The sequence below is a fragment of the Bactrocera dorsalis genome, chromosome 4 (genome assembly GCF_023373825.1).
Source record: "Bactrocera dorsalis isolate Fly_Bdor chromosome 4, ASM2337382v1, whole genome shotgun sequence".
Lineage (NCBI taxonomy): Eukaryota > Metazoa > Arthropoda > Insecta > Diptera > Tephritidae > Bactrocera > Bactrocera dorsalis.
The window spans coordinates 65,666,027-65,688,915 of NC_064306.1; the positions used below are offsets into that span (position 1 = coordinate 65,666,027).

General features: G+C 33.1%; 1 protein-coding gene across 1 annotated transcript; it reads left to right on the forward strand.

The window, feature by feature from the left end:
- The first annotated feature begins 776 nt into the window (after nt 1–776).
- LOC105225215 (uncharacterized) lies at nt 777–22,802 on the forward strand. Its single transcript, XM_049455250.1, has 8 exons — nt 777–1,498; nt 9,241–9,334; nt 9,577–9,680; nt 21,412–21,516; nt 21,585–21,819; nt 21,913–22,033; nt 22,102–22,218; nt 22,285–22,802. Exons 1-8 carry the CDS (start codon nt 1,415–1,417, stop codon nt 22,583–22,585), a joined length of 1,161 nt encoding a protein of 386 aa, XP_049311207.1. The 5' UTR covers nt 777–1,414; the 3' UTR covers nt 22,586–22,802.
- The last annotated feature ends 87 nt before the right edge of the window (nt 22,803–22,889 follow it).

Genomic DNA, 22,889 nt, shown 5'->3' on the forward strand with positions numbered 1-22,889 from the left:
TCGCCAGTCTATTAAAAGTTCAAAATCAAATCGAGCGCCTTTGAAATATGATCGTTTTGGGGCGCTTAGAACTGCTTTGTCGGCGCTTGTTACGATAATTCTACAGCTTAGAGCGCATTGAGGGCGCTGCAAGTTCTTAGAGCATACAAAAACACATACATACATATATATAGTACATATAATATAAATAAATACATATACTATTAAATATGACTCAATGGATTTAATATGTAACGCTTAGGCTTATAATATGTGTGTGTGTCTTTGCATGAATATCCGTGCGCATGCACCCCCACAGCGAGTTGTCATGTCAACATTTGCACTGTGCTATGTTATGGTCACGTGCCTATGTCAATTCAAAAGGCAAACATTCAGGCATACATAACGACTTATATGTGGTTGTGTATGTGTCAGCAGTTTTGCGTAAATTTCAATAGTTAAAAACCGCTTAACGGTAACGCAACTAAATATTGAGCACAACCACAAGCGCAGATAAACATTGTTGGCTTCGCCTAGAGTTAGCAGCGGTAACAGCTTGAGCCAGCCCCAAACGCAGCACATACACACACGAACACACCTGTAGTCGCAACAGCAAAGCAAACACAGCTATCTTCGTAAGCACTTGAACAGCCCCAAATCGGCGACTATTTCGCTGAGGTAAATACACAATCACACATATATTCCCACATATGTGTGTGTGTCTATGTTTGCTATCGCTGAAACGATTTTCGTTATCTTTTTATTTTGTAGAACACTTTCAAGCAGTAGAACATAGCCGCTTGACGCCGCACGACACCAGACGGACACCAAAAAGCCAACGAACCAATCGGCTGAAAATAATAAAAACAACAGCAATTGTAAAACAACCGGCAAACGGCGAAGTCTCTTCGCTGCTAAGCATTTGCAATTCATTCAGTTTGTGAATTGCCGCCAAACGGTCTGCAGCTGCCCGGAACCCAACTGGAGACAGGAACTCAGTACAAAAAACATATCCCATTTTTTAAATATAAATACTCGATAATATAATTCAATACTCGTGTCGATTAATTGGCGACGTCGAGCTCGTGTTAACTATCAACGATTAGCAACGCTGACATATAATTTGTCACTTCAAATTGATCGCGTTTTTCTAACAAAAAATAAAAAAAATAATAATAAAATAAATAATAAAAACAAACGCGTAAACGTCTATGTAACGCATGCTAATATTTCCGGCGGTTAAAGTGAGCTTGTACGCCTACGTATTAGCGTCGATCATATTTTTGGTTGTCTTTTCAATTGGATATTTGACATTTTCATATTACTGATTTGTCGGTTGATATTCTTTGTAATTGCTAATCACTCAGTTAAGCGCGCAATTAACAGCGACTAGTGCTAGCTAAATAATTGTTGTTGATAAACGGTGTTGATAAAGATGACTGCTAAAAATATACCAAGGCGCCAAGCAATTCCCGTGCTTTACACCAGAGGCACACACTACGATGTCGGCTTTGATATGGTGAGCTTGTAAAACTGTTATTATCATAGTAAAAATATAGAAATAGAGAGATAAAGTGAAGATGTTGCATTTAATTATGCAGTAAAAAAACAAAATGGTTTGCTATCAAAACTTTTTTCTATCCAGTGAAAAAAATCTACGAAGTGCTTCCGAGCTTTTTTTTCTTTATAAAAATTTTCATAAAATTATATTAAATTAAAATTTTAAAAACGAAAATTAAAATTATTAAAATTATTAAAAAAAAGTTTATGGAATTTTACTAAATTAAAAATAAAATTTTTGAAAGTAATTTTTTAAGAAACTTAAAAAAAAATTTTCAAAATTTTTATTTCAAAAAACAAAATTATACAAATTTTTAAATATTATAACAAGTTTTTTTTAACATAAAAAATGAAATTTAGCACTTTAAAAATCAAAAGTTTCAGAATTTATATTTTTTTCGAAAATAAAAATTATAATTAAAATTATAACCAAAATAAAAAATTATAATTAAAATTATAATTTTTTAAATTTTAATTACAAAAAATTTTTATAAAAATCATTAAAGTTATAATTTTTTTAAACTTTAAAAGACGAAACTTTTCCAAGTTATAATAATAGTTATAGAAAGTTATTATTTTACAAAAATAGCGAAAAAAATTTTTGAAAATTATAATTTCAGAGAAATTAAAAAAAATTACAGAAGTAATTACTAAATTTAACTAAATCAAAAATTAATTTATTTTAAAGCAATTTTTTAGGAAACTAAAAAAATTTCAATTTTTTTTTCCGAAAAAAATATAAAAATCTTTAAAGATGATGAAAACTTTTTTAATTTTAGCACATTATGAAAAAACTAAAAGTTTCAGAAGTTATATTATTTCGAAAATGTATTAAAATTATAATTTTGAAAATTTTAATTTCAGGAAAATTTTATAAAAATAATTAAAAATAATAATTTTTTTAAAATCAAAAAAAAAAAAATTCCGAGTTAATATTTTTCGAAAATGACAGTTTTGAAATTTTTTACGAAAAAAAGGAGAAAAATCTTTATATAATAAATAATAATTTCAGAAACATTTTATAAAAATCAATAAATTCGATTTCAGTACATAAAATTAAATTTTAGAAAGTTTTAAGTACCGAAAAATGTTATAAATATGAATAAAATTGATCATAAAATTTAAAAAAGAAAAAATTTTTGAAAGACATAACATAATGAAAATTGCAGAAATATTATGATCATAAAATTTTTGGTATTAATTTAAAAAAAATGTTGACCGGAAAAAGTTTAATTTTTGAAAATATTTTTTTCGGAAATTTTTAAAATTTGAACTATTGAATTTTACCATTGAAAGTAACCATTTTTCGAAAATTAAAATTAAATTAAATTGATGAAACAAATAATGTAATAAAAAAAATCTGGAAAATGTTTGAAAATGGTTAATTTATTTTTAATTATAATTTTAGTAAAATTCTATAAAATCTTCAAAAGTGATCTTGAAGTTTTAGTACCTTAAAAAATCACATTTTCTGAAATAAATTATTACAGCAAACTTTTACTACTATTACTATTTTTTGAAATTATTAAAAATTTTTAATTTTTGAAAATTATTATTTTGGGAAATTATAGTGATTCTTGAAAATAAAAAAAAATTAAATTTTTTGAATTGAAAAAAAAAATAACTTTTTTGAATTTTTTTTTAAACTTCATAAAAAAAATTTCAAAGTTATTATGTCAAAAAAATTTTAAATCTTTAAAGATAATTACAAATTTTTTTTAAATTTAAAAAATGAAATTAAACACTTTAAAAACCAAAAGTCTCAGAAGTTATATTTTCGAAAATTCAGAAAAAAAATTATTTACAAAATTTTAATTTAAAAAATAAAAAAAATTTAAAAATATCTTAAAAAATAAATATTATACTGTATATACATACATATGTATATTTTATATTATACCGAAACATTTTCCCAGTCATAGAACACAAAAATATTAGAATATTGGAAAATATTCAAGTAGAGTCCCCTGACTGCGTTTTATAGAAAAAAAAAATCAATTTGTTCATAGGTTGGCAAGAATTTAATCTACAACCTATTAAGTTCTATATTTGAGTCATTCAATTCAATGAGCTTCAGTGAATTTTAACTACTTTTGGTTTGCGCGCTATAAACTGTCCAACTAAAAAGAATATGCAAAAAAAAAAATAAGTAAATAAAAGAAAGCATATATATTTACGTTCCTGTTTTCAAAAACTATGCCGAATATGCGAAGAAGACTATCACATGCCAGCAGTTATACAAATAGTACAGTTAGTAAATCAATAAACTATCAACCGGTTTTAGTTATGCCATAAAAACAGCTTTTATTATAATTTCGTCTCAAAAATAAAAAGCTTTATTTACTACCTCTATACTTAGATTAGAAAGAATGCAAATATTTGAAACGTGATAGCAATCACTATTTTCTCATTCGTTAAGGGCTAAGTGTGAGCAAAAGCATTTTATTGTTCTGAGCTTATAATGCAAAGTAAAAGTGATTTAAGCTAAAAAAAAACTATAAATAAATATCATGCAACTCAACCGTGAGTGTAGTAATTTGAAAAACAATCAAAATTGTGTGAATAATTTAGTGACAAAGTAAAAAATCCCCTCTAAGTTTACAACAAAAAATTATATAAATATGTTAATCGATTTAATTTAAAAATACTTTATAAATATTCCGTTGCAGTAATTAGTTATTACCTGACATGACATGAGAAAAAGCGCTATTATTCTGACACAAGTTGTTAATTGTTTAATTGGTAGACTGATTTATTTAAAACGAATTATGCTGTATTGTCCGAGACGAGTTCGAAATGATTAGTATTATGAGTATAAAATTCGTGTACTCAGCCCTTCCTTAGTTGTTATATTGTATTTGGCAGGGCATATGTCAAAGGCACTATTTTATGCTTGACCTTTATAAAGAAAAGTGTAAGAATCATATGAAATCATATCATATTTTTTTATCGGCCATTTTCACACTAAAACATAGAAATATACTAATGATGCTTTGAACCGAATTTGATTGAAATTGGTTAAATAGGTCCTGAGAGGTCTCGTTTGTAAGACTTTTTATGGCATCTGTTTAGGGATGGATTCACTTAAGTATACCATCTTCTTGCAAATTGTAATTCAACTGATTTTATGTTCCAAAGTGTCAGAAATGTTACCGCGCCATTCTTTCTTATAATGCCTTCATTTAATAAAATTAACATGGACCTTGGTCACCCTAAGACCATGTAATTTGCATATTCTTTGTTTTAAAACATGCCCAATCCCCATGGCGGAAAAAATATTTAAAAGCAATTTTACCCATGACCAGTTCTTCTAACCACTGCACCCAAGCGCTTTCAATTTTAAAATGTCTTTGCAAATTAATATTATTATAATAAATAAATATTAATAACTATCTGTGCAACCCGATTTATATACAATATATATATATAATTACTTTTACTTAACAGCCTTTTACCATAAGTTTAACAATTTATACTCTAGTTATGCAATAAAAGCTAAAGAACCGACTAAACCGAACAAAGCGTGATTTATAATATATAAATTGTTATACCTATTTATTAATATACATATAATATATATATATATATATAAATATATAAATGATGTGCATAAAATTAACAGGTGTCACACCTACTCCGTGTTTGATTTTGTTTCAGTTATAATACTAATTGATATTTTCTTAGACAAAAGTCTTTCCATTAAAGCGAAAAATAAACACCTGTTCACTTAAATCTACATATGTATTATCGCATAGCTATTATTTACATAGTTGCTGGTCGTTCACTTATGACACTTCAACTATTAACAATCCCTTATTAAAAAAAATTAAAACTAAAGCGCATTAGGGTGGAGAGATAAGCTGTAAAATGTGTTTCATTAAAAAGTTTTACGATCGCATTGGACGGCAAATTCGAATTTAGAGTTTGAGTGTATTGAACTCATTTTTGAGTATCACAAATTCAAAGTTTAAATTTTTTCTTTGTTACAAAACTTGCTTTTATTGTAATAAATATCCGAAAACACGGTTGTTTTAAGTCGAGTTAAACTAATTTATTTAACGTGATGTTTGAATGGTTGGAGTATGCATTTCTCTGATACATTCTTGTTATAAATCTATTTTCTGTGCTATGTTTGGACAGAATTGACCATTCAATATTTTTGTTTTTTTTTTTTAAGCTGCGTGTTGGCAAAACTTTTAATAATTCATCAGTATTTATTTTGTCGTCTTCAAAGTAATCCCTACCAGATGTAATTAGCTTATGCCAGCGATTTTTCCAGTCTTCGAAACACTTTTCATAAGCACTTTTTGGGATGCCATCAGCTCATTCAGCGAATTTTGTTTTATCTCTTCGATCGACTGAAAACGGGTTGCAGCGAGCGACAGTTTCAGTTTGGGGAACAAGAAAAAATCAAAAGGAGCCAAATCTGGTGAATACGGTGATCGATGGTGTTCATTACATTTATGGTTTTTAATTCGGTCACAGTCACGGCTCAATGTGCATTATCATCTTATAAAATCCATAAATCGTTTTTCCACAATTTTTTTTCTCACGCTAACGCCTCCATACGGCCAAATATACTCTTATTGACCGTCCCTCCTTACGGAAACATTTATGATGCATCAAATCAGGGATATCGGAAAAAACAATGAGCAACACATTGATTTTTTGAGCGGGCTTTGGCGTGGTTTCATTGGTTTCGACTCCTTGTTTCCCTCCATTCAGATGATTGTTGACTTGTTTGCATGTCAAACTCATAAACCCATGTCTCATCCCCAATTATAATGGTCTCCATGAATGCGGGATTGGATTACACCCGATCAAACATATCCAAAGAGACCAGCTTGCGGTACTCTTCTTGAAAAAAAGTTCTGCTTTATCGGGACAAGTCAAGCAAGAACGCATTTCATACCAAAATATCCACCAAAATCATTCGAACGGACCCGCGAGAGATGTCGAGTTCTTTTGCCATCTCTTTAACACTTGCCTGACAATTTTCAAGCGACATATCCTTTACTTTTTTAATATTTTATTTTACCCATTACTTTTTATCCTTTACTTTTTTAATACATATAATATACTCGTATCAGTTGTGGGGGTCGAAGGTCGTCCAGAGCGAAACATGTCTTCAACGATCTCTCGACCGTCTTTAAAGGCTTTGTACTAATCTTAAGCTAATGTTTTTGAAACACCATAAGCCTTTTCCAACCAAATGGTTAGAAATACAAAATTTTAGACAAATTCTTTCTAATTCTCCCCAATAAAATGCAAATTTTTCGGAAGCGAGGATATCGGACCATTGTAACATAAGTGTGCCAGAAGCAGAAGGATCAAAATCTAGTTCTGGTATGAAAAACTTGTTTATTTAACAAGATGTCCTCATGAAATTTGACATACATTATTATCGAAGGCAGCCCCATAATCTCCGAACAAACTGTTCAGGTTGGACAACTTTACCAAATAACTGCCATACAAACTGATCGTCAAAATCAAGATAAAGGTTTTTTTACCTTTTAATTCTCTAAAAATGCATCTATAAAGGGTATTGTTGCTTCAGTGGAATTATAAATTTACATATATACATTTTTTTATTTTCATACGCTTACGGATAAGGAAATATTTTTAAATTGAGGAGTGTTCTTATACAATCAACATGATTATAGTATAATCATATATTATTAGGCAACTCATACAGTAACTCCCACATTGCAAAGGTGTACTTTATAATCACCCTAAACTGCTTACATTTTGTATCCAATCGCGTGCATATGACTTTTTTTTTAATTTTAAAGGTTCGTGCTTAAGGAATATTCTAACAACTTCTAAGAAAGTCAAAACTATTAGCTCCAGCTGTCTATTTACTGTTAGTGCTGACAATTCGGTAGCAATCGCTTTTCCATAGAATACGAACGGCATTAAGACATTCATGATTTTAAAGAAAATCAATTTAAATATCCGCGGGGTTCAAAAAAAAATAGATAACTTGTTGTGCTTGTCGGAAAACGTGAATTATAGCATGTCATGTCCGCAAACAACAGCACACCGCCTTTATACAAATACACAGAAACACTTTTGCACTAATTTAATCAATTTATTAAGGATTTATTGCAACAACGACCAAATGTTAAGCGTTTAAACCTTTAACAATGAATTTGTCACGACAAACCTAAGAAATATATTTTAATAAACTATAAAAATAAGTAAAGTAAATGGCAAAGCAATTAAATATGTAAATATTTTAATTGAATACAGCCGATAGTCTACCGGTTGCAGTTGAACCAAACCCAAAAAATGCCAACGTACGTATATACATATGTATGTATGTGCTTGCGAATGTGCAGCTTTGTCGTGAGCCAACTGGAAGTGTTATTTGATCTTAGTCACTCAAATAAATCAGTGAAATGTCTGTACGTAAATATATCATAATATATTTTATACGAGTAAAGAAAATGTTCGGAGGGAAAACGAGTAAGAATATTTAACATTTATCGCGCAATCACAAGAGGGAGGCTACGCCTTGTATTTGCAATTATCTATATGTGTGCATAGGTATGAATATTTGAACCGGAGAATTTCAATTTTGTATTAATTACTGAAATAAAATAATTTTGATTATCGTGATTCTTGAATACTAATATTTACAAAATTTTATTAAAATACTTGTATATTAATTTTAATAGTAATTTTCCTTCTCTAATAATAACTATAATTATTAATATGATGATTATTATTATTATTATTATAACTATGATTATTTAGATTTTATACAAAATAATATAATCAAGATATTCTCAATATATTTATTATATTGTTTATTCTTAGAAATGAACTTTGTATGCTGTAATAATTTTTGCGCAAGTGTTTTATTATGCCTACGCCATCGCACTGAAGTTCACCAGGGCGTATGAGTAATGCCCGCATATGAGCCGAATCTCCACTGGCCGTCAAACAAATCTAAAGCGCTTTAAAACTTCTTAGTTATATTTCTACAGCTTAATTTTTGCAAAAAAATAAAAAATTCTAATATCTATTAACTTCAAATAATTTTAGAAATCTAAAGCTGCGGTATTCGGTGACTGCCTTTGCTTATTTTATAGAAATTGCAATGCCGTGTGGGCATTAAAATTACTCAAAATATAATTTATTGCTTACATTTTTGTTAGTATGCCTCCCTTAAAAATATTTCTGGATTTACCATACCACTTGATATCTGAAATATATCTGTAATATATATTGTAGTTGGTTAGGTTAGGTAAACAGGCTGGCCAGGTATACCTCACTTGTACAGCTAGAGACGTCTGTACGTTGTGATACCAAGTAATCTTAAGAGTAGATCAAAAATACGTCTTAAGCTCATAAATTTATTGAGGTGACCAATTCGCTGATTTGTAGAGGGTATGACAATCAAAATGCGTCAACCTTAGTCTGGCGGAAGCTGGAACGTGGATATTTATTTTATTACAATTTTTTTCTTAACTAAAATTAAAGTATATGGATAAGAAATTAATTTTAAAAGACTTTTAAAGATTTTTTTTCTTTCTACCAGAACATAAGCTTTAAATAAACAGTTTTTATGCATAGAGATATTATTCCTATCATCACTTATATAAAGAATATTAATTATATAAAAAAATGTATTATTTTTATTTTTAAAAAATCATATAAAAAATATTTATATTTACTTACCTTTTATTTTTACAGGGCAGAACCTTTTCCTCGATTATTAAGAGCTTTTTACAACTCTGCAATCCATTAAATGAGTCATATTTACCACTTTACAATAAGGATGAAGGCAGTAAGTATTTATGTAAATATGTTTTATATATTTATTTCGTTTAGTTTTTTATTTATAAAAATACTTTTGAGAGTAAAAAATTAGATTACTTACACAAGCAAATAGTATTTAAAAAAAAATTTTCGAAAAAAATTAATAACTTTTGGTAATATTTTATAAGAATTAATTAAACTCTAATTAATTGTTTATATATTTATAAAAATTTAAGTTAAAATTCTAATAAATTTATAAAACTATTCCAGGAAAAGTTTACAACGAAACATTGGAGAGCGTTAAGAAGTCTTTTCCACAATACATCAGGGAACTGGAGGGCATAGCTGATGGTGCGCAAGTGGAATTTCATAAGGTGAGTGAAGACCGGCATTGAGGGAAATCTAGAATCGAAGAACTTATAGTGAAACTTATTTTGTCGCCTCCAAAGTAATCACTACGAGATGTAATATACTTATACCAACGACTTTTCCAGTCCTCGAAACACTTTTATTAAGGTTTGTTTTCATCGTGAAAACATGAGTTGTTCTTCCACAATTCTGGCCGTTTTCGACATATGTTCTCACGCAAACGCCTTAATACGGCCAAATATAACTTCTTATTGACCGCCAAACCACGAATATTGAAAAAAAAACAATGAGCATCCCCTTGATTTTCGAGCGGCTTTTGAGTGGATTTTTTGATTTCGGCTCATTTGTTCCCACCATTCCGATGATTGTTGACTTATTTACATGTCAAACTCAACACCTATGTTTCATCGGCAATTATAGTGCTCTCTATGATCAAGCATGTCTAAAGAGATTGATTTACGGTACTCTTTTTGAAAAAAAAATTCAGCTTCACCACCAAAATCATTCGAATGGACTCTGGAGCGATATCGAGCACTCTTGCCTGACGAGTTTCAAGCGCCTTCACGGTTTTATTTTTGAGCAAATTTTCTTTGGAATGTAAAACAACATTTAGTTAACTAATTTTTAATTTTTTGCGACCGTTTCGTAATTTTATGTATAAAGTTAGGTAGTTAGTCATACAAATCGTTTTACAAAGCAATTACACTTTATACAAATACGTGTTCCACTTCTATAAGACTAGAAGCCACCCTGTCAGCCACTAACAATATACTTTGCTTAAAACTTAAGTCGGCTGATGCAATAAAAAGTGGTTACCATTGATATATATATGCTTTTCGAGTCTTTAGTAGTCTTATAAATTTATAAATCACCGTGGTCGCAGATACTACTGATATTTGTAGCATGTAACGAGCTCAAACTTTATTTAATGTCAAAGCAAGACTTTAGCTTTTTGATGCATACGTTATTACGCATTTGAAAATTGTGTCAATTGAGGCACCTTTAGTACACAAGTAAACTCGAAGACCTTACAGCTAATTATGATTAATGCTTTAAAAACAATTCAACAATCTACATAATTGCGAAATCGAATGATAACATTCAAAGCATTTTTCAAAACACCAAGTCTCTACTACAGCAATGTAATGAGGTTTGGGTGGGAATACGAGTGGTATGAGTAATTTTTTGCGATAGTTGCATTTTTATACCCTCAAGAGAATATATTAAGTTTGCCACGGAGCTTGTAACACATAGAAGGAAATTTGGAGGCGCTATAAAATATTTATATAAAAAAAACAGCATGACGCACTGAGTCGATTTAGCCATGCCCGTTTATTCCGCAGGTTTAGAGATATCGATTTGAAATTTTGCACATGTCGTTTTCTCCCCAAGAAGCTGATTATTTGTCGAAATAACAGATATCAGGCCACTATAACATATAGCTGTCATATAAACTGAACGATCGGAATCAGTGCTTGTATGGTAAAAATTTTTATTTAACGAGCTATCTTCACTAAATTTGGCATTGGTTATTTTCTCAAACAACAATGCAAGCTCCAAAGAAATTAAACTGATCGAGTCACTATAGCATATAGCTGTCATATAAACTGAATGATCAAAATGAAGTGCTTGTATGAAAAAAAAAATTTTAGTTGACAAGATATCTTCACAAAATTATATTATATTATTGTCCAAAGCAACGCCAAAATCTTCGAGCAAAATGTTTAGATCGAACCAATACAGCATTATAAGCTTATATACATCACTTACATTATTAAAAAAAAAAAAACAAAAATTAATAAAATTGCTACATTAGACTTCTTTTGTCGTAAAATCATCAACTTTTTGTGTGGGCTTGGGTTTCGTATGAAATTTTATTTCGAATCTGTTTCATTATTGAAACTAACAATAACTAATTATGTCGACAAAAGCAATGATGTTGAAGTAAAATGAAAGTAATTTTACTTAAATCGAGGTGAGGTTAATTAAACTGAAAGGGAAGGTTTTTTAAGATATGAAAATTTGTATTTACTTTCAAGAGCTACGCTGCGAGTAAATCGGAATACGAGTATGTATGTGCTGCTGAATATTCACATTTAGACAATTCGAAAAATTTCAATTCATAAGTCATTAAAATTCCATAATGAATTTCTAAAAACATTGTGATTATAATTAGAGCAGCATACCTACTTAAATTCAAGCGTAAACAGTATTACGCGCATTCCATATACATACATACTTACATATTATGTATTTAGAAGGCAAAATATGTTTTTTAATATACAAGTAGATATAATCACATTCATACGCCGGACATAAGTACACCCATTCATTGATACACTTGATACACTTACATACCTACATATTTACATGCATTTGCCACATAACCGACCGACCGCTCGACCGCTCGTCGTTGCACATGTTCTTAATCAGCTAAAATGCACAAATCGAAATGCAATTACATAAGTCAAGGGAAAACTGTAGCATTGCTTTGTCGTATCTAATGAGTTCAGTGCGAATTGGTTGTTGCTGTTGTTAACGGTTTGCACCGCGACCAAAAGCTAAACAAATCTAATTAAGAATCAGTGGCACAAATTTACATGCATGCAACACGCAGCACGGCCTAATATGTAACTGTTTAAACACGGGCTTATATAGACATGCGCCGTTGTATGTACAAAAGGTGGGCACACATTGTTGCCCATTATATACATATGTAACTGTAAAAACCTAAATTGGAATGTTCCACACCGCTTGTGTTACGACCATTCAACACGCCACAAAAGTAAAGTCCGAAAAAAAAGTTGCTGCCGGCATAGCCACGGTCGTTGGCAAAGGACAAGGATTTACACGATTACGCATACATTGACGAGTGTGTGTGTGTGTATAATTAAATTTTAAATATAATCAACATATATACAACAAAATCATACTTTGTTTGAACGCAGACATACATACGCCGATCTAAATCGGTAAAGGTGGCAAGGTCAAAAAATTTAAGAAATAATGTAGAAATTTATTTCTAATATACATACATATCTACATAAATACCCACTTTGATATAGTAATTAAAGCATAATGTCATTGCAATTACATTGTGATTATCAGCGTGATATATTACACAAGTTCTTTCTGCACTCTTGTAATCTGCAATTCAATATCCATTTTTTATAATAAGTAAATACTAATTGTTGTACTAACAATGCCTGTCCCACATTTGTTGCACGATAATCGCAACGATGTGTTAAAATGAGTATCATTAAAAAAGGCAATAAAATAGCTTACTACAAAGCCCGCCGTTAACACTCATATTTAACGGTTCTTAGTTTTCAATTTGCGCGTAATCTAATTGAAAACAATTACTGCACGCATTGCGGTAATTAACTGCATAGAAGAGCGGTTAGTAGTTAATAAATATGATATTTTGTATTTGTATGAATAATTGTGCATTTGAATGTAGATTTATAGATATCAAATATATTTATACACAGCCATATGTAATTGAAACCCACCCGTAATTCACAATTTTGGTCTACCCTGTAGGAAATTTTATACTCTGTGTTACAATAACAAAATTGAATAAGAATAAGTAAGGAACCAACTTAGTTCAAAAATTCTACTATTATATTATAGATTGGCCGAAGACTTAGGCCAATTTTATCCATTTTAGGCATAAATATACATATATGAGCCAAAAATAGTAAGACTTTGTTCATAATTTGAAAAATCCTAATGTATTCTTTGAAATCTATGTCGTCCAACTTTTTTTCCAATTCTCGAAACAGTTGTTAAAGGGAATTTCTGGAATAGCCTTTAATGCGCTCAGCGATTCACGTTTAATGTCTTCAGTTGACTCAAAAGGGTTTTCCTGGAGCGGTTGTTTGAGTCGCCAGAAGTCACACGGAGCTTACTCAGACGAATACGGTGGTTGTGGCACGATATTGGATGAAAACTTGTTGAAGAACTCTCGAAGAATCATGCCGCATGCGACGGTGCATTATCATGGTGCAAAAACCAAGATCCGTCGGCCCCTAATTTCGGCCTCATTTTACGAATAGTTTCGGCCAAACGACGCGGAACACTCAAATAATATTCTTTGTTGCCGGTCGGAAGGAATTCAGAGTGCACCATTCCTCGATAATCGAAGAAAATTATCAACATTCTGGTAGTCGGAAAACATCGTTTTAGAGACGTTAACGCGTCGCTGTTTTTCGAAAAAATTGAGCGATTTCGGAACCAATTGTGCTTTCACTTTTCTTAGTCCCAAATGATATTTCAAATAAGAGATCTTCCGAAATTCCAACGATGACAGTAAGATCTCTGACTGATAATCGTCTAATCTCTAGCACCATATCCTTTACTTTATTCACGTGTTGATCATCAGTTGATGTTGATGGCCGTCCTTCACGTGGTTCGTCGTAAACGCGTTCTCGACCTTCTTTTAATAATTCGTACCAACCAAAAAAACTCCTCGCGACCAACAATTATCATAGAATCCAACATTCTGAATATTTCGGCATCAGAACACATTCCGCACACAAAATTTAACAGAACTTCTTTCTTGAAACCTTTCATTGATCGTAAAAACCGTAACTATTAACTTATAAAAAATCGTTTTCCTCAATTTGATCGGTCAGTTTAAATGGCAGCTTATTGCTATAGTGGACCTAATGTCGTGACGATACCTTATCAAAAATAATTTCCATACAAGATCCTGAGTTGGATCGGTCAGTTTGTATAATAGCTTCATACTATAGTGACTCGATCAGTTCAGTTTCTTCGGAGTTTATTTTGTTGCTTTAGAAAGAAACCCATGCCAAATATCGTGAAGATATCTCGTTAAATAAAAAAGTTTTCCATACAAACACTTGATTCCGATTGTTCAGTTTGCCTAACAACTATATGATATAGTGGCCTGATATCTGTTATTTGGACAAATGAGCAGCTTCTTGGGGAGCAAACGACGTGTGCAAAATTTCAAATCGATATCTCAAAAACTGAGGAACAAACGGGAATGGATAAATCGACTCAGATCGTCATGCTGATTAATTATATACCTATTTCATAGGGTCATAACCTTACTGCTCCTCCTTTTTGATTGATCCTGCTTAATTGAGTTTAAGACACCTTTGTCCTCATTAATTTAGTCACCTCGATCGTTCAGCATTCACAGATTTGTGATGGATGCTAAGAAGTTCAGGCTATATTATAGGAACGACTCGAACTAAAAACGATTTGGACGAACTAAAGAATGATCTTACAATGGCAATCAGACACAAATCCCAAAAATTCCAAAATAAACGACACAGAACTATTTATTACAAAGATATTTAAGAGAAGAAAATTTTGATTTTGTCGAAAAAACATTAATTGTTAATCAAAATTTTATGAAAGGAGAAGATTTGGGTAAGAGAATATAAGGACGGTGTTTTTATTGATGAATTCCTATTAACTCGAACATAATAAAAAATCTTTTTGTGAATAGCAGTGCTCTAATATTTAACCGTGGTGAGTCGATTCGCAGCAACTCAGACTAACGAATGGAACGACTTGGCGCATTTTACGTAGAGATCTTAAATTGAAAGCGTACAAAATGCAGCTTGTGCAGGAACTGAAGCCGCTCGAACTTGCCAAACGACATGGGCTCTTAAAAAGTTCAAACAAGATCCGATATTTTCGAGCCAAATTTTGTTCAGCGATTAGACCCATTTCTTGCTCAATGAGTATGTATACAACCAAAATTGCAGCATTTGGGACAAAGAGCACCACGGTTTAGTGTGGTTGGTGGGCCAGTGGAATCATCGGTGAGCAGGTAATTTTACGTTTTGGTCCGGTCGATTGGCCACCACGATCAAGTATATGCGGACAATCCCGTTTCGATTCAGGCCTTGGAGCAAAACATCACACGTGTCACTCGCCAGTTACCAGTCGAAATGCTCGAACGAGTCATCGAAAATGGACTGAACGGATGGACCATTTACGACGTAGCCGTGGCCAAAATATGAAAGAGATGATAATCTCAAAAAACAAATGCCAAAGAATGTTCTTTCGAATGATAATAAACCTGCCTCATTAAATTTGAAGCTTCTGTTTTTTTCTTTAAAAAAGTAGGGAATCTCGTAATAGATCATCCTTTAGATATAAACTTGACACTGACGGGAAGAATTGGTGACTAGTTGCTAGATTTAGACTTTTTTAAAATCAAAATAACTTAAAAATATAAATATTGGAAAAAACATACCAATAATGAATTTCCAATAAAATAATTCTTGCCTCATAACCTAATTGTTTCATTTTCCTAATCGCATACCAAAATTCCATCCACAATTTTTCTATGTTAAATATTATTCAAACTGGCTGTAATTTCAATGCAAAATTGTTGTTGTAACACATTTTCTGCTTATTAAACATTCACCAATAAATATCATTAACATTGAAACGCAATATTTTTCGCGACATGCTCATTCCAATGACTAAATTTAGACATTTCCATAATGCTTAGGAGCTTAAGAGTTAACCGAATGAAAATTGGTCTATCGAAGGCAAAGTGCATATAACCACTTATCTTCACATACCCGCATAGATTTGTACATATGTATATATGTAGTGCTGTAACGTAAGCGGCTTCCATACTAGTGTGCCTCATTTCATCCATAAATGCAATCACGTGCCGCTGTTGGCATCGTTAAATAAAAAAGCGAGTGCAACAATTTAGAATCACGCCAATGTAATTTAACAAATAAATATGTACATATGTAATGTACATAAATACCATAATCGTAATCATTATGCGGCCGCCGCTTAAATGTCACTATTAGCGGCTCGTGGTACCAATCAATTAATCGATTATAAATTCATCTCTGCAATTAGAGATACATTGTTGCTAAATTACAATTTTTAAGTAGAGATGAAAAATGTTAGTACTAGTTCCCCTCTAAAAAATCGTCGAGATAATTACTAAATACTTACCAATTAACTCGATTGAAAAAAATTTAAAATTCTACAGTGAGAGAAGAAGTATGAAAGAACTGGTCCAAAAGTCCTCATTTTTAACGAAAAAGTAACAAGCGAATAAAGAATTAGAATAAAGGATCTTAACTGCCTTTTAGGAAGTATTTTTTCCTTACCTTAAGCTTGATATACGAGTATACCAGCTCTCAAAAACTTAAAATCGAGTTTGTCAAATTCTGAAACTATGGTGAAAAAGTTTGCGGTTTCGCTTTATAATTCAGACTGAGACATACGGCGTTGTTTTAAGAATGAGGAGGACATCTTGCCCGAAAGCAATGCGCCTCTTTAGCCATGAAAACAACAAAACCCACATATCTATCAAAGCTTCATTGTAAAGAGATTGCAGTAAGTGAAGGCATAGATGGATAGTTAGAAAATAATTGAGGTTTTGCACTGCAACCTATGGTCTATTGTGTCCTCTCCTATATCACATATGGTCACAACCATCCTCTCCATTCTGAATAATTCCAGGAGCTTCCTGGGTGCCACTGAGGTAATGCGGTCCCTGTCCACGTAGTTGGATCCTAGAGCCTTGATCATGTTGCAAATTGCTGGGCAATCTAGAATCAGCTGTTCTGGAGTCTCCTGGTCTATGTCGCAAAACCGGCAGTTTGCACAAGACACTATGCTCATGTTGGGAAAGTGCTTCCAGAGCCTGCAGTGCTCTGTATAGAGCGCGACAAGGAGACAAAATTTGTCTCGAAAACTATATCTCTAAACATTGCCAGGTTGTAACCAGTAACCTCCCAGTAGTAACTTGACGTGGCGTATGCCTGTTGCCTGCTACCAGTGCCGTTCTCTCCCACTGCATGACTCTGACCCCATTATACTGGAAGCCGGCGCAGAGCGGGCTAGTTCGTCAGCTAGATCATTGTCGGCTCCCAAATCAGGTCTACACGATTGCAAACTGATAGGCGGTTCAGTCCTCCTATACACTCCACCACTAATAGCAGTTTGACGTCATAATTTGATATCGCTTTTAGTGCCGCTTGACTATCACTGAGTATAGCGATATGCTCGTTGCAACAGTTGGGATGGAGATTGACTTCTGCACACTGATTTAAAGCAAAAACTTCTGCTTCAAAGATGCTCGGAACACATTCCATTGGTATGGATAGTTTGGTAAGCGTTCCCGCAATGCCTGTTCCAATGCCTTCCGATGTTTTCAAGTCTTCAAGGTACCACTGGATAGTGCTGCCACTCAGTAGTAGGTCGAGCCTGGAATCACTCCACTGCGCCTTACTGCCGAGAGTAACTCTAAACTTCTTTTTGAAGTTTACCCTCTTCGTAACGACGCCTCATGGAAAAAGGCCCAATGGTGTGTCTTCTCCTTAGACCTTCATTTGTTAAGACGACATTATCCGTGAGCAGCGTGGTATGTTTGATCACTAGATGCAGCGGTATGAGCTCCAGCATGACTTCAGGTGCTGCAAGTTCCAAAACATACCGGGTGGGCAAAAAAATTTGTTTAACTTTCGATTCTTGCAATGTGATTTCAAGGTAGGTATTAAACGCGGAGATTACCGCTTAGTCGAATTTTGCTGTCAACTTTGACTTAGAAGAATTTTTTTTCGTAACATTTATTATATTTTTTTTTATTAACAAATAAGATCTTTTAAATCGGTTTTTCAGAATAGGATTCTTTCATTATCTACTGCTTTATCATATCACTTTTATTCTGACTCGTAGTTTCATCGGAAATTGAGATAAGACATTCCTAATCCTTAAAATTCAGCCAGGCGCTTCCACTTCCTTTTCCCGACCGTAGATCGTAAAATATTCTTCAATTAATGTTTATTATTTTATCTTTCATTTCTGATGGGTTTCAAACTACTATAAATTTCTTGTTTTTTATCATTTTTAAAGCCATCTGCACTAGTCCCTGACTAATAATTTCAATTTTACTACACTATTTTTTAAGTCAATAAGAAGAAACAAGTTGTCTATGGCCTGACCAAGAAAAAGCTCAACCATGAAAAAGAAGTACACATTACTATTTTCGACAAATATCGAACGCACGCATGCGAGTAGATAAATTACTGCGTTCAGCTGTCCCCCTAGTGGTCAATATTGCAGCCTTGATACTGTTTCGAGTGCGAATTTTGTGGTTTAACATTGAAAAGTGACGCCACGCAAAACTACAAAACTCAGTTACCTTGTCGACTAAGTAGCTAATTATAAATAAAATTCATTGCATTTGGTAAAGCTGATAATTAAAATGCTGTCAAATCGTAGATGCAGGCATTCCTTACCTGCGAATGCACACCGCGTAGTGGCCACACAAATGCTACAATTCTTTAGTTACCGTTAGACAGCAGCTGCTTAATTTGCCACGAGCCATATCTAAATAGGAGTTACACAATCGTTTAGCTATCAAATTTTGATTTAGATATTTGCTAAAAAACAACTTAAAATACAACAAACATATATGTACATATGTAAGTTTGTGTAACATAGGCATATGTAAGTACTTATGTATGTATGTGTTTGGCATAAGTTTTGAATTAATTGCTTGTTTTTATTATGCGACTTGGTAGCATATAAACATGTTTATGTGAAGGAGAAATCAATACTTCAATAATTCAGAATTGTGCATAGATTTAATTCCACATGACCCTCACCTTCTTCATACCAAGCTCAAGTATTTTATTCAATCTCATTCAGTCGAAATTGCACTCCTCGTAATGGCAAAGAATGCTTCCTTATAAAGGGTGATCCATTTTGAGGTTCCTTGCGCAGAAACTTCAAATTATATGGGAAATGTTTATTATTATTCGAAGTCCATGCTTTGGTATTTATTTTTTAATGTTTATCTCTTTCAAATATTGGCCGCGGTTACGTCGCAGATGGTTCATCCGTTGAGTTCAATTTTCGTTGACTCATGCGAACATTTCGACTGTAAACTGGATTGTCCGCATGACTTTGCATATCTCCACAGGAAAATGTCTAACGGTGTGATATCACACGATCTTGGTGACCAATCCACCGGCACAAAACTTGAAATTATCTGCTCACCGAAGTATTCTCTCAATAAATCCATTGATTTATGCGATGTGTGTGGGGGTGCCATCTTGTTGAAACCAAATGTCGCCGAGATCACGAGTTTCAATTTCAGGTATAAAATAGTCGGTTAATATGGCGCGATAACGGCATAATTTTCGAAAAAATATGGACCAATGTAGCCCAAAACCACAACAGCCATTTTTTCTAGAGGAAATGGCACTCTTGAATATCTTCCGTTTGCTCTTCATCCCAAATGCAGAAATGGACCTCATCGCTGAACAAAATCTGCGAATCGCAGACATAATGAAACGATCTACCTCTTCGACGAGAGAAAATATAATATATAAGATCAACTTGTTGCTTTGCGATCACATTATTCTTAAGCTCTCATGTCTTCGGCGATATCTTGTGTTAATGATATTTTCGGGTTACAAGTCTTTCAAATAGAAAAAATTTCTTACTAGAATCTGTATGCAGAAATTTAAGTTTATGATAGAACATGTATACTTTTAAGGAATGACCAGCCGGAGGTTTTCAGGGAAAAAGTTTATATAGACGATCGATTATCTTTTCTTAAAGTCCATACGCCATTATAAGTTTCCTTAAAGCTTGTACGTCCCTCTGGAGGACGCTGCATACTGCACCTATGTACATGTATAAAAAAGACCACTACGCAAAATCGTTTCAAGGTTCAAGCTGCATATATTAAGACAAAAAAGCACCCGGAAATTGTTATCGAATTCCCCAGTAAACGATATCTCAAAAATAAGCCTACGATTGGTAGAAAGCTTTCAAAGACGGTCCAGAGACATGCCTCGTTCTGGACGACCTCTTCAACTGATAAAACTATTAAAAAAATGAAGAATATGGTGCTTGAAAATCGTCGGACAAGAGTTAGAAAGATGGCAAGAAAGTTCGACATAGGGTATGAAACGCGTTCTTGCTCGACGCGTTCTTGCTCGTACTGTTAACAGGTGTCTTTGGATATTATTGATCGTGCAAATTCCGATCCCTTATTTATGGAGAGCTTTATAACTACCGATGAGACATGGGTTCATGAGTTTGACATGCAAACAAGTCAATAGTCATCGAAACGAGCCGAAACAAAAAAAAAAAAACACGCCAAAGCCGCTGAAAAATCTAGGTGATGCTCATTGTTTTTTACGATATTTACGATTGTGACCGAATTTAAAGCCAAAAACGAAATAAATACGATCGATCAAACACCGTATTCACCAGCTTTGGCTCGTGTTAAATTTTTTTTGTGTATTTTTTCGAAAAGTTCATTTAAGAAAACTGATTAAAAAAAAAAGTACCCCAAAAGTCATTTTGGACATGATTGATCGTGCGAATTTCCCAAAATTATGGAGAGCATTTTTTGAAAAACTGCCGGTGAGACTTGGTTTATGAGTTTGAAAAAATTTGAAAAAATTCTCAAAAATGTTTTTCAAAGGGTAGAAAAGGATGGATAAGTTTCAGCAAAATCTAAAGGGGTCGAGTTCAAAAGTAGTCGATTCGGTACGGAATACCCCACATTTACTCGTGTAATGAATTGCGAGATCTCTCTTTGTTCACCTCTATCTGCAAAGCAATCCGTTTATTTGGGATTTTTACTAATTTTCCTCAAGCCATAACAAAATTAATATATTTTTGTATTTCACCTACTTCTATAGACATTAAAAAGTATTCCATTATAAATCAGTCCACTGTTCTTCTCCACAGCTGTTCCTGCTGCATATGGATGAGATCACTGCAATTTGTGCGAACGGTAATGGAGCAGTTGCACCAATTGGCTGTTCAAGCATAATCGTAAACAATGAGAACACGGTATGTTTATAAAAATACGTTCTCCAAGAAATAATTAAAATTAATATTAAAATCTTGTAATTGTGCAGCGTGTACTCGCGCACACCGAAGATGCTCTGGCGGCGACACTCAATCATTATTACTTTGTGGTGGCACATATCATCAACGATACGCCACAGGGCAAACACAAGGTGAAGGAGGAGCGTTTCATGTCACTCTGCTATGCCGGCCACCTGCCGGGCTATACGATGAACTACAACCATCATGGACTGGTGTTCACCATCAACACTTTGTCGGCGCTGCATTTGAGAAGTGGCAAAACACGTAGGCAAATATAAAGCAATAATTAATATTTAATACATTATGGAAGTGGAGCTATGTTTTAAACCCTTACTTAAACTCAATTCATTTTCACAGCTCGCCATTTCATCACACGCGCGCTCTTGAGCGCCGAAAACTACGAACAAGCGCTCGCTGTGCTCAAGGATGAGGGCGTCGGCGCTGGCGATGGCTGCTCCATCAATATGTCTTTCATCAAGTAAGCACACACACACATTTAATTTTTCTACCGGAAACACTGCAAATATTCATTTCCTTCCTTTTCAGCGAAGAGCCCCACAAGTTCTACAACATCGAAATGGCACCAGTATTAGAAGACGCCACGGCATCCCGGCTTGACATTAAAGAGATTTGCTGCGGCGGTCACAATTGCCACGCCAACAGGTAGGCTTAACACAAATGACTTGACTTTCAACGAAATAATTGGCTACTAACTGTACTTTGTTGCAGGTATGAACGTCTCTGCACCGAGGAGGCCAATCCGTGGTTGTTGGCTTCGAGCAAATCGCGCATGAACACCTTCGGCGAATACCCGCCACCGAGTTGCAAGGAAGATGTTGTAAAAATGCTAGGCGATTGCAGTGGCGGCGAGTATTGCGTCTTCAATGAAAACAATACATTGGATGAGCTGGTCAAAACAATTGCTGTGGGCGTTTTCGATTTGAATAAAAAAACAGTTGCCTTATACTCAGACAATCCGAGCAAGACTGAGCCGCAATGCGTTCTTCCGCTTATTCTCAAGGAGAAATGAACTTTAAATTACTCAACTACATAGAAATTGTTAGTGTTCAAAATATAGTATAACTGAAAATGAACCACTGTACTTACAGTTACATAAAAATAAGTATATACAACTCAATATGTAAAACATTGTGAAAGCAAAAAAAAACTTAAAAAATATAAAATAAATATTTAAAAAATGTGTGTATATATGTACATATGTTTGAGTGTACATATATTGAAAATTTCATGGTGCATTTTTTCTGGTAACAAGCAAAATAGGTAAGCTCAGGTATTAAACTTCTTCATATACTTCCGCAAGATCTACTCGATCG